We start from the raw sequence: 13,800 nt of genomic DNA on the forward strand, positions 1-13,800 counted from the left end.
ATGCACCAGTAAATGTCAGCATCTTCATCAACATTCCTCATACCCTGTGAGTTAAGGTGAATACTTGGTGGGTCCAAGGTGTAGCAGTGAGGTAGAGGATAGCTTGAAAACATTGGCCATATATAAGGATGCTCTCCCTGGAATGAGCAGATAAAGACAAGAGTAAACTAGTTAAGATAAGAGCTTAATGCAATAAACATGATTTCATTTCAGAAACATATCTGTAACATGATTAGATTGTAACTGTGATGGAAAATAACAGTCCCTTTCTGACTTACATGATTCATGATACTTGGATTTTCTTCTTTGATTCATTTCTGCACTGCACTGACTAGACAGTTGTTATTGCTGTTTATGAGTTTGCTGGACTATTTATGTGCCACTATGTTGGATTGTTAGCATTTGTTTGTAATTTAATATGCTAAAAAACTGTCTGATGAGAACGTTTGATGGCAGCATTTTAAAAACATTTCACTATGAACAGTGTGGGGTAGTTAAAAAGTGGATAAATTCATTACTGAGGAACTGTTCAACACCCAGCTGGTAGCAGTTAATCACATAATGTGTTTGCTCACATTTGTATGCTATCCATTCTTTCCTCCTTTCTAGTTTTCCTTCATTTAATTCTTTCTTTGTCAGTCACTTTATGGTACATTTATTACATCTCTCAAAACATACTTTTGAAGAACCGAGACTCTTAAGTCATTGCTCAGCACATAACCAAAATAATGTGCTCTGAATGTTAATGGAGTTTCTTACATTCTCAGTCCTGTAGGTCATGTATGTTGGATAGGTGCTGACGATGGCAAACAATACTTGTACAGTTTTGAGGCTTACTTCTTTTATTCTATGCACCATGACATCAAATACTTGACAATTTTGTCTTTTCTTCTATTTTTTGTATCAAATGTTCTCTGTGGTAATATAATTTACCATTAAAGAAACTGTTCGCTTTCTGGGGAAAAAGTGACAATCTGTCTATAAAAAAAAAAAAAAAAAAAAAAAAAAACTGCAGAAGAAGACATTGCAAATAGCTTGTAGCTTGGATGGGACAACAGAAGCTGCATTTAAGCCTCAGGCACCCTTTAAGTTTTTGCATAAAACAAACATTGCCCAGTTTGTCCCTGACTTTTTACACTATAGTGACGTTCTGAGTGGAAACATTCAGCACGGAGAATAGAAGTGACAATAACTCAGACCTATTTCCACATACATAAGGATTAGACCTCAATATTGCTTTGACACCAACATGAAAAATCCTCAACTCTTCCGTTAAACACACATACAGTATCAGGGCAGCAATTATAAGATTCAGACCAACTTTCCCAAGTGGCAATAAAACAAAGTACTACAAACATGATAAATCATAGGACAGGAACTCTCATGTCACATCAGTACATAAATTTGAAGAAATGTGACCAAGAGCATGAACTGGGTGTGCTCAATGATAGCTTTAGTTTTTTAGATAATTTCATAAAAATATACTAATATCTGCGGAGCCATCTTTGGTTAGTCCTATGCATTCCTGAAGTACCAGAAAGCTGACTATTATATACAGTGTCTAGAGCAGTTCTAAACATGTTTAAAAATGTTACATTAGGACAGAGACTTTGAACAGAAATAATTATCGCTTTAACATTCAGTTCCCACCAAGAATAGCTTCTTTATTCATTTGTTTTTGTAATCTTCACACAATATCAGTACTTAGGTTAGCAGCTTTCTGCTCTCTGTATTGTGAGTGAATAAAAGAGACCTACGAAACATGAAGGGAACACTCACTAAACTAATTTACACTCTCTTTTAGAAATCTCTTTCATATCCTTTACTTGACCTCAGTGCAAATTAGTTCCTGTTTTGAGCTCAGTGTAAACAACACCTAAATAATTGATATCTTTCTCAAAACATGCTGAGTAAAAAAAACATTGCAGGCATCAAACAACTGAAGCCCAGTTGGTAATCAGAGGGATTCCTTTCATCTGTAATAAAATTACCAGTAGTATGTAGTCTGACTAGAAATGGATGAATGGATTTGTGCAAGAGCTAGATCATGACCACAGTGAAGACTGACTTTTGTTAATAAATGGCCTGTGTGGAGCTCCCTGCTATGGAAGTGTTTAGAGCAGGTGCTCTATGATGTCCAAGGCTTACAATAGCTGACCTCTTGCAGGGCTCGCGGGGGAAGCCTCCTCTCACTTGGACCTCCCACCACACAAACACGAACCAGCACATGATTCCTTTCCACTGACAGACTGTCTATAATGAACTCCCTGAGAAGGTTTAACAGAAGAGAGGAGATCACACAAAAATGAATGGAAGGTTAGTTCCAAAATGAAAATGGATGCAAGTCCTGATGTATGAGACATTCACTGAGATTTGTGTAATACAATATTATTTATTAAAGAAAAAGTACTTTTGACCTATTGCACACACACATATATGTGCAGTAAAAGTATTTTTTGGTGGACAAGGTGTTGCAAAAGAATGACACTCAAATTACCAGCACTTTGCACAATTTAGTATAGCATGGCAAGTTTTTCTGTCTTTTATATGACCTTTTACAGTTTGATGCCTTTGAATTGCTGCAAATATATCTGCTGTGAGGCAAGTTAGAAAAGAAAGAAGTGTTTCCATGTTAAAATTTCTGATAAGATCAGAGAATATTCCAATTATTAAGGCACTCTAGGGTCAAAAAGTGTCAGGCTGGGTGGGTAGTTCTTATAATTGAAACAATTTGCACTTCCAAATGGTGATAAAATCGAACTACTTTTTTGTACAGTGCTCTTTCGAAAAGCCTCATTGCCACAAAATGTAATTTGCATACATTTTTGTGAATAAAACAAAAAAAGCCATAATTACTCATGGCTCAAAGAACTCAAAAGTAAAATAAAATGTGCAAATTGCTCCCACAAAAGTAGTTTCCATGAATTTAGGTGTCACTGATATTGAAAATGTCAGAGCAAAATATAAAAATGAGAGTTAGGAGGAAAGAATGGCAATGAAATTGGGGTAAATCGAAAGGCAAATGCCAAAAAGTAAAGTTTGGATTACACTGAACAGGATAAATAAAGGAGGAAGAAAGGAGGGTAAAAGGAAAAGAAGAGATGATGTCCGTGATGATAACGGAAGCATGAGGGGAACTGAGGGCAGGAAAGGGAGATTGGAGAATGAATTAACAAGTCATCATTCTCCAAAATTGAGCCAGCACTCAGACATGTGATGTGAGTTGGCATTTCAGGGGCATTTCCATTCATAACCAATAACCAGAGCTCTGCCACCCATTATAAAGAGAGAGGGGCTCTTAAACACCCTCTTTCAAAGATGGCCTTTTCACTTTCTTTCTGCTTTATTTCATTTATTCGTGACAAAGCAAACAAACAAACAATTTCTCATCCTGAGCACTGATTAAATCTGAAAGTGGTCTGTCATATCAGGATGAAGCACAGAGGAGCAAAAAGCCTTTACTGCAGAAGTTTGAGAGAGAATGACTACGTGAGATCTGAAGGTGCTCAAAGTGGCAACTATTCAAATGTCTACATGTCTGAAGTAATGTCCTTCAGTTCAACTCAACTCTTGTCCGAACTTTCTAGAAAACATACTTTGAAATGTCTAGACAAGCCAGGTGGTAATGTGTAAGTACAGGAGGACTAGTACAGATATAGCTCTATACTTGGGAAAATAATGATTTGCATTTTTCCAAAAGTTACATGAGAAGATGGACAAACTTCATTGGTAGATTGATATTGATCATCTCATGTCACTGACAGTGAAAATGCATGCATGTATTTCTTAAAACATTGAACTATTTCTTTAAATGAGAAAGATCCATAGCAGTCCAAGAAACACTTTGCTTTAATGTGATTCTGTCTGTGCAGTATCAGTTACACTTATAATTACTGTAGAAGATCAACACAACAGAATTGTTTATGTAATGAACTCCAACAAAACAAACTATAAAATACAAGAACAGTACAATACAACAGTGAATATTCCAAATAAATTGGTATGTATTCCTAAGTTCATACCCCTTGTTGGTGTCTGTTTCAGTGACGTTCTCTCTCTGACTCTGCAGCAGCATGGAGCAGATGCTGTACTGACTCTCCAGCAACAGAAATGAGTCCAGATTACAGCAGAGCACACTGAGAAGTCTGCAAAATGCACATAAACACCACAAGACATTAAAATACAGAGAGGGCTGGCATCATGAGGTGAACAACAGCACAGAGCAGTCAAGGTATAATCCATACCGTACGAAGATCCCATTTGGACTTTGATCATTTGTGTGTGTCTGTTGGAGCAGTCAACACAATTTCTCCCCACCAGCTTGCAAGCTTTGTTAAATAGAAACCCTTGGGAAAAGCTTCAAGGTTCATTTTCAGTTGCTAGTAATGACACCAGGCCCAAGTGGGGTGTTGGCGTGTGGAGACACTGAAGTGGCAAACAAGACTAAGAGTCTGAAAAAGCAGAGTTTCCCAAACAGAGGAATAAGCATCATAAAATCCCATCAGTACACATCAGTGTCTTTAGCCCTAATAGCAGTCAATTTTATTAGAGATATTTAAAATATTGAAGGAATTATAGGTAAAATAATCATAAGACTCCCAAGGGAACAAGGGTGGTAGCCCATGTCTAAAGACCTAATTTCAGTTCCTCACCACCTTCTCCCATGTGCACTGGAACCTATCTTAATTTAGACTGTATGTAAGTGCATATTAGAAAGGTCCGGTGTGTGTCACTAGTCCTGAATGTGTGCCCCTTCTCTCGAGACCACCCCCACAATTAACTGGAATTGCACAGTTTAGCTTAGTTTCTTAGTCATAGCCTTAGTTTCTGTCAAAACATTCTTCTCACCATGTCAGGTGATGCTAAGTGTACCTGACTTGAAAGTTGTGCAAGTTCTTAAATTAGTAAAAAACTGTTTAGTTAACTCTGATTTTGAACATGCAAATTATACTATTACTATAAATTTAGACAGTTATCTATATGCAAGTTTATTTCCTTTAATACAACAGATATTTGTGGAGCACAGTTTTTCCAAAGTAAGCAATCAAAAACAACAAATGGACAATGAAAGATAAAGAAATGTGTGTTATTCTACTACTCTGATTTTCACAAAATGTCACTTTAATTTCTAAAAGTGTGTGCACGTGTTCTTTGAGTTTTACCGACTACTGCATGATTGGGTTTTGTGCAAGTCTTGATGGTGTAAGTCCCTGTGAAAAACATCGCTACCTTGTAAGCAGCTGCTTCATTTCCTGATGTGCTGGGCAGCTTCTCAGACTACTGTGAGTGACAAGTGTACTCACTCATTTTGGCTGCAGCACAGCAAGAGGCAAAGAGTCTGTCAGGCCTTGTGACCTCTCACTGTTTGAAACCATGAATAAAAGTACAAGCCCTGTTTCCAGTTTGCTACTTTGACAGGCTATTATCAAGTGGGTTGAGGACAGACTGCCCTAGCAGATGTCTTTTAAAATGCTTAGCTGTTGTAAATAGTACTACATTAGTAACACTATGAAAACATCAATAGTTGTATTGCCTGCAGGAGATTTCATTCTAGGACTGCAACTTACTGTTGTCATTATCAGTTAATTTCTTCAATTAATCACTTAGTCTATAAACCGTAAGCAAATTGTGAAAGTTCTCAAGTTAATCAAAGTTAACTTTATCAAAAAAAAAAATATATATAGTTTTACCAAGCAATGGTCCAAAACTAAAATATATTCAGTTTACCATTATTGAAAAACAGCAAATATTTTGGGCATCAAGAACAGCTAAATGACATTGCACAATCAACTGCATAGGACAATAGGAGAACAACAACCAGATTAAGGTATGAGACAAAGATATGAAACTAATATAACATTTAGGTGCTGTCCAGGTTGATGAGGAATACAGTTTATTTTATCTAATGTTGAAAACTTGTACTGAAACACCTGTTTTATGACAGATAGTCCAGTGTATGCCATGCATCAGAATAAAAATATATAAACCAATGTGTGATTATATCACCAAGTGTGATTTGGTCCACTCTGCCTGATTAATCAAGACAAGTTACATGGGCAAATGGTCCACAAGTTGGTAAGCTTATAGCAGTCAGGGGAGCTGTTAAAATCAGTCCAGACCATTTTTACATATATGCTGGTGATATTTTAAATGTTACATTTGAGTTTTAATATAAATTGTGGCCATAGGAAATCCTTTTTCCATAGGTTTACGGAAGTGCCAACTACTACTAAATCCCCTATAATGAAATAGTTTGCGAGTTATGCCCTTGAATAGTAAAAGGTAGTGACAAGCTAGTAGCAACACAACTCAGTTAAAAATGGAAAAAGTGTTTTAGATAATGATCTGCACAAATCTAGGTAGCAAAACAATAAACCCACAAACTACAGGCATAAATTAGAAGGGTGCTTTCATGTCTGTCTTGTTCAGATTATTAAGAAAAGCTGAAATATTTATTTTCCTCTGTTTATTCTTAATCTATTCTAATGTAGTTTACTTCTCTTTGGAGAGATGAAATGATCATAGTTGATCACGATGGTGGTGAGGGCAAAATAACTTTAACCTGCTTTTAAGACTTTGTCTTGACGCTATTAAAATGTTCCTTTGTTCTACCATCTGAATTTAAGAAATGAACAGTTTTCTGTTCTACGTACAGTGTATAAATAAGTGTTATTAAGCTTTTAATAAACTGTTATTCCTTTAAATGCTGGTATATATTAAATATTTTAGGATCAGAATTCTAATGTGTATTGTACTGAACAAAAACATTTAATCAATTGTAATGGCTAAATGTGTGAGGTTCTGCGTAGCACACACATTTTGAGCCATCCACAGCAGAAAGAGAATAAAGGCATCCAAACAATTCAGACAGGGGAAAAACGGGGATGAGAGTTGGTTGCCATGACAACAGAGGGTTTTAGCAACAACGAAAAGAGCTGAGGGATTTTAGCTCTCATTAGCCTGTGAAGATCAAGTGGGGTGGAAATTGTGACTTCTTTTTTGTCAAGGGACCTGCACTTCTCTTTAGCACATGTTTGTTTGACAATGGTGCTGACAATTAGACCTGTTGACAACACCAGAAAAGATAAATGCTGTGAGACAACATTGATGTTTACCCTACGACTGGTTTTAAAATGGTTCAACTTAACTTTGATTAGAACACCATCCACCAACTTATCAGGAGTATGCCCACGCATTGCTGGGAGTGCATACAACATGGGTATCCAACCCATGTTCCTCGAGGGCCACTGTCCTGTTTGTTTTCCAACTTGCCAATTCATTTTGTCCTCCCCCATCCTTACTCACTGAACAAACCTCATCCACATAATCAGCAGTGGGCAGGACAGGGATAGTTGGGAAAAAAAAATAAAAAATTATACATTACTTATGATTTTGCATAATTTGTTTTCCAAGATCTGATATGAAAGTGTTATTCTGATTATATGTCATTTTTCTGAGATTCATTTCTTCACTAGGAATGAGTGGACTTGGAGGTGAATGCCCCAGACATGGCATCAAAGTTCAAGAGTACTGAGCTATTTGTTTACAAAGCAAGAAGCACTACACCTCACAAAACAGAAGCACCTACATAAAAACTAAGTAGCAGTGAATATAAATGCAGCTACTAAGTACTGAAACACTTTCATACATTCTAGGAGAGGAAACAGACATTCACAGGAAGCAAAAACTCATTCCAATAGTAGAACAACCTGGAGCTGTTATCAGTCATCTTTCTTCCCTGTCGTCATATAACCACACAAGGTAGCAATATGTGTCAACCTGAAATATGTATTTATTTATCAGTGTCTCTTAATCAGATAGGCAGTTGTTTACCAAGTTGTTAGCATTGTATTCTGTAAAAAAATTCACATATTTTTCATGCAAAAAAAAAAATATGACAGTGGTACTCCTTTTAACACAAATTGTATAATTTTGGAAAATAACTAATGAAATGAATTGGAACAAATTTTGGAAGTTTTGAAATTAGAACTTGCTTAGTTACTAACGGATACTCAGGAGTTATTGGTTCAAGGCTGTTATATATTATACTAATACCTTACATTTAACATGGTATGACTTGACATTTGATATATGTAATAAAACGCTACATTTAGGACATTTACAATAGCAACCCACTGGGAGGCAGAGTGTCACTGTTAGTTAATCTATCAGTCTAGATGGCAAATGAATAGAAATTCTTGTTTCTTTCACATGGCTTCGGGATCTTAATAGTAGTGGGCTCACTGACAGGCACAGACAAAGTGAGGCAGCAAGGCTCAAGTAAAAGCTTGGAAATGTAGCTTGGAGCTTTGGAAATCCTTAAAGAAGGCAAAGGGAATGCACAGCAGCCACAAGAGCTTCACACAAAACCCAAGATATATATTTTGCAACAGTAACCTTATCCCTAATTTGACTGTTAATCCTTCTCTCTCTCTGTTCTTCAAACATAGACAAATATACACAAACATTCAGAGCTGAGCTTATTTCTCTCTTATCCAGAGACATTTTTGCAGGCTTTTATTTATAAAGAATCCCCATCAGTCTGCTGTTGCCAGAGGCTAAACTGTGTGCGTGTCTGTGCAATCACCGTACACCAATACGATATATATTGTACTGTGCCACTGATGTTAAATAATATGCACAAAAAATTCAAAGTCAGCCTCACCTGAGTCCGAATGTGTGGGACTGCTCATAGTGGAAAAGAGAATGAATCTTAGCATCTGAATCCACAGCAATTAGCCTGTCAATCAAATCCTGTGGAGTGAAATGAAAGGCTGTGAAAGGCTGTGGTGCAAAACAAATACAGTGAACATTTACAATATCTTAGGTGGAAAGTGTACATTAGCTTCAGCATACTGGGGGTTTACAAATTTCTGGATGATTGTTGGCAAATAAAAGTGCAAAGATGCCCTCAAATGGCTGGAAGAGGCAACACAAAGTCTGAGATGCACAGTGTAAAACATACTCACAGGAATGGAGGTTGGCATTTCTCTTAGAGTGTATTCACTCTTGTTGGCTAAAGGCTGTCGGCCCAGCAGCTCCCACACCGAATGGGAAGAGGAAAGCAGGTTAACCAAGGACAGGAAGTACTGGAGAGGAGGAAAGTAACACAAAGAAAAGAGTATGAGAAAAAGCAGTAGAAGACAAGAAGGCCAACACATGTAAAGGCTTAAATCAGATCTTAATTTAGGACTCAAAACTGTGATCACATTAGATTCAAATATAGTACTTTTATTGGAATTCTTAGTGTCTAACTCACTGGCCAATGACACAGAGCCCTATTAGAAAAAAGGTTGAAATACAAATACTAAAGAAATGTGACGACAGACCTAGTCAGCTGATTTAAAAAGATTCTGACCGCCTGTGAGCACTTTTACAGCATGAAATGAAATCTTAACATGTAGAACAGTTGCCTGAAAATAAATCACAGGAAGCCACAGGACTGAAAAAAAAAAAAAAAAAAAAGTTGTACATACAAGTTCAAGTTTTATTAAATGGCTTGCAAGAAACAAAGCTTTTGCAAAAATATATAATGGTATAGTTTTTCTTTGATTGAAAGGTCTATTCTTTCATCTGCTCCTGCCTGTTTGATGTTTCAGAGATGCTTTTCAGACTTGCAGTATATATGTAATTGTCTGTCTCTTTAGTGCTTTCCAACACAAAAATAAATCCAACACACAATATTTAACCAATCTATATTTAATATATTTAACCCTTAAATAAGTAAAAATGCTACTGATTCAAACTGAATGTGTCCTATGTCTGTACTACATATTTGGCTTGCTTATTCTTGAGGATGTCAAACACACACTCAGCTGTGAGTCTCTGTTGTCATGTGCAGGTTAGGATGGACTGGAGGGTCTGAGAGTGTATGAATGTAATCTGGCAGCTGACCGACTGATGAGACGGGACTCAAAGTCACCTTTTCCAAGGTACAGTTTGCACATCGCTGGCTGTCCATATTCACTTGGCTAGTTTCACTGAGGGAAGACTTGGCTCCCGTCAGAGGCGAACACACACATGCGCGCACACAGTCATGTCTCAATATAGTTGTGAGGACATTTGCGTCACTCTAACCACAGTCACAACTAAATGCCTAACCGTAACCCTAACCTAAACCTAATTATAACCCTGACCCTAAAACCAAGTGTTAACCCACATGAATACCTTTAGAAGTTGTGAGGACTGACTAAAATGTCCTCACAAGGCCATAATTTGAATGGTATTGGAGTATAACGTGTCTCGCAGCCATAGTAAGACGTGCATACAAACATGCATACACAGTATTAGAGGTTGAATGAAATATGACACGTTAAGTCTGTCCTAGTCCAAAAAATTTGTGAAAACTTGTGTTAAATCTAAAAATGCAGCCACACGTAAGGAGGAAACACAGACTGTTCTTTACTTAAAATACAACAAGCTCAATCAATTCAAGATATACACTCTAGTGTAAAATAGTAGTTCTCTTTATTTCTCTTTCACATATCGTACCTTCAGGCAGCTCCTGTCTATTGGGTCCATTGGTGTTGGTTTGGGACGAACCACCCTGACATCTTCACTTCCACACTCTAGAGTTGACCACAGCTCGATCACCACTGCCTGGACAAAACCTGCAACACAGTAACATTGAGGAAGAGGGACTGAGTTGGATTTGTATAGAGAAATCCTACATTAACATACAAAATGTGACTTGTGGGCTTGCACTTGTAAGACCTCGTTTGAAAAAAGGAAAATTTAAATATTGAAACTGTTACTGTTATGTACAACTATTACAATACTGAAACAAAGAACAAATGGGGGAAAGCAGGGAAACAAAGCTGAACAAATGGTCCACATCCAGTAGCACAGTGATACACTGGTTAGTACTTTCTCATCTTAGCAGCAAGGTTATGGGTTCAATATGGGGCCTTTCTGTGTGGCGTTTGCATGTTCTCCCTGTGTCTGTGCGAGTTTTCTCCAGGTACTCTCCTTCTCCAGTGTCGTTTCACAGATCAAAGACTTGCAGGTTAGGTTTAGGTTAACTGGTGACTAAGGTGCCCATAGATGTGCATGTGAGTGTGTTGTCAACTAGATAACAACAACAACTTAGTGTACAAGCCGTAAGCATTACAGCTAGCAAGTGTTTGTGTTTGGTTAGAAGTGCATTAGTACCTGAACTGTGCAATGCCACCACCCCTGGTGCAGTTGCTGCCACCTGCGTCACCATCACCCCATATCCAAACTTCTCACAGCGACTCACCTACAGAACATACACACAGAAACCAATCAAAAATCAAAAATGTATATAATATAAAGGAAGTATAAAGTAGCTAAACAAAACACAGCAGGACAACTGTAAATTTGGAATTTGTGATTCAGTGAGCAAAGACTGCTATGACATTGGCTAGAATCCTGTAAATACACTTCTGTTCATAATTTAGTTTGATGATGTGATAAATTAAATCTGAATTTGATTTTTGAGTATCGGGCCCTTATTACTTACAACAATGCAACAACTAAAAAAATGTAATCACAAAGTGAAATGCCAAACAAAGCAAGCAATTACAGGAGAGCATAAACCATGGCAATAAAGTCCTTAGGGAATTAGCCAGAGTCTACAGTAAGACTATGTTGTGTATTTACAATGTGAATCATATACTATGTATGTAAAGCATATGTATAGTTCAAAGATTAATAAATTAAAGCTAGTAGCAGCATGTAACAACCCTCCAGGCTACTAGTGAATATTAAATAGTCATCAGAAAATGCCTGGCCTTGAGTATAGGCGCAAGAACAACAAATTACCACATCTTTGGCAGAATGAATTAGGGTCACCGATAAGACACGGCAACAGACAAAAAGCTTTTTAAGATAGATTATGTTGCTGGATGGGCCATTGTGGAATACAAACCCTAGAAATATTACATGCATTAATATTTTATTGTTCAATTAAGTTTGTGCAGAAAACATGTTTTAAAACGCCGGTACATACAAACATGAATCCTGTGATTATTTCTGCAAAAAGCAGAAAACTGTTCATGTAAATTTGAATATGTACATTTTGAATTCTGAATTAAATTTTCATGGGTTTTTCTAGGGTCTGATGGTTACATTTTCTTCCTCTTTGACAGTGATAACATTTAAGAATCTTCTATGTATACTCACAATAACCTATGACCTATTGCCAAAGGTGTGTTTCTCAAACCAAATTGTAACTTTGCATTTAAACTCTGTAAATAAATCTGTTTAATGTGTGAGACGATTGACTTTCTTAATCTTGCTATGGCAGTGATGCTGGCCTACAGCAACTCAAGTTAATGTGGCAAATAATGACTTAAGATTACTTTGGCACATTGATAGCATCGAGAAGGATTAAATCGAGCCGCTGCCAAACTTAATTCTTTCAGGGCTTCAATAAAGATGATGAAACAGTATCATCAAACTTTGTCAGTATCTGTGCTTATTCTACTCTAATGTCCACTGCTTTGTAAAAGTCACACTGTTTCATTACTATAAAGGTGTTAAGAAGCATTTGTCTGAAAACCTTTCATTCTAAATTGAAACCTACAATCAGTGCTCTAAAAACTAAATGACACTGGCACCACCTGGAGTTTCTCAATAGTAGCTCATCAGCTGTGAAGTTGTCACTGAATGGGTTGGGAATTGTAAACTAGGTGGTGAAGAATATGAATGCCTTGACAATGGCCCACCCATCAAAGTAGATATACAAAAATAAAAGGTGGTGGAGTTCTGACAAAATTTTAATGATATTATTCTTTTATGATGGAAAAGGCAAAGAAGATAAGGATCAAACCGATAACCACAATTTTACTTTGTAGCATTTTAGAGTAGTGTTTGATATTACCTGTAGTTTTTTAGTAAAACGAGAGAACATGTAGGAGATGCATTCATTAATAGCGCCTGTTTGCTGGAGCAACAGCAGCCCTTTAGGAGTTGCAACAAAGTTCAATAGACTGTCCAATAATGTCTCCTCCCAGAGGAGCCTATTCCAAATTCAGAAAAAAAAAAAAAAAGAGAAAAAGCTTCAGAACAAAACAATCGCAGTGTGAGAAACACAATCAGAGAAATTTAAGTGATGTACAGGCAGTAAAGGTAGTTCTACATAACGAGAAATGTTTTACTTAAATATTTGTAGTCACATCCTTCCCTTTCTTTTGCAGTCATTTTTTTTAATTACAGGCAGTGTGCCATTAATGAAGGTGCTACATCGCTAAGATATGGGAGGTCATTCTACCTGTTACTATAGGAAAAGGTTAAAATTTATTTTATTGCCTTCTGGAAATCAGCTTCCCCACTGCTTCTGAGATCTCATTCAAGTCATCTAGAATCCACTGCACATACAGTAGTTTGCTCTATACAATATTTTAGTAGTACTTGTCTTATAGGTGTTACCAGTGAACAAGAGCATAATTTGTATAATACAAACAAGTCAATTTTTTTCTCTCTGCAGCAGTGGGTAAATTCACTGGGTTAAGTCAATGGATTGAAAACAAATCTGTGTGGAAATGTACACATGCAGAGGCCTTTTGTAATACTTGCAATATGATAATTCAATTTTAATTTCAGACAATGAAATCAAGTATTGAAATTGGGTTTGTTTGCTTGTGTGTGTGTGTGTGTGTATGTAGCCTCACATGTCCTGTAATTCCTGGGTGGATGCTCTGGGAGCAGCTCCAGGAACTGGGGTTGGAACCCTTTCAGACAAGGAACTGGCCTAGAAATACAGATGGTAAATGTACTAGTTATATTTTAATCAGTATGATTGTATGAATGTGGTGGCATACTGGAAGTTATTCACCA

At 36.9% G+C, this 13,800-nt stretch overlaps 1 protein-coding gene across 4 annotated transcripts in view; it reads right to left on the minus strand.

Moving 5' to 3' along the window:
• tbc1d32 (TBC1 domain family, member 32) overlaps window positions 1–13,800 on the minus strand; it is a 48,624-nt gene that overhangs the window by 22,965 nt on the left and 11,859 nt on the right. For all 4 annotated transcript variants that reach the window (XM_026319071.1, XM_026319069.1, XM_026319070.1 and 1 more), the window contains exons 19-27: window positions 13,635–13,714; window positions 12,845–12,983; window positions 11,152–11,239; window positions 10,492–10,610; window positions 8,970–9,089; window positions 8,666–8,754; window positions 4,023–4,145; window positions 2,159–2,267; window positions 44–137 (exon numbers count right to left, since the gene is read on the minus strand). In XM_026319071.1, the coding sequence (XP_026174856.1) occupies window positions 44–137; window positions 2,159–2,267; window positions 4,023–4,145; window positions 8,666–8,754; window positions 8,970–9,089; window positions 10,492–10,610; window positions 11,152–11,239; window positions 12,845–12,983; window positions 13,635–13,714 (961 nt within the window). The remainder of the gene's footprint in view (window positions 1–43; window positions 138–2,158; window positions 2,268–4,022; window positions 4,146–8,665; window positions 8,755–8,969; window positions 9,090–10,491; window positions 10,611–11,151; window positions 11,240–12,844; window positions 12,984–13,634; window positions 13,715–13,800) is intronic.

Source organism: Mastacembelus armatus, chromosome 24 (genome assembly GCF_900324485.2).
Source record: "Mastacembelus armatus chromosome 24, fMasArm1.2, whole genome shotgun sequence".
In the NCBI taxonomy this organism is placed as follows: Eukaryota; Metazoa; Chordata; class Actinopteri; order Synbranchiformes; family Mastacembelidae; genus Mastacembelus; species Mastacembelus armatus.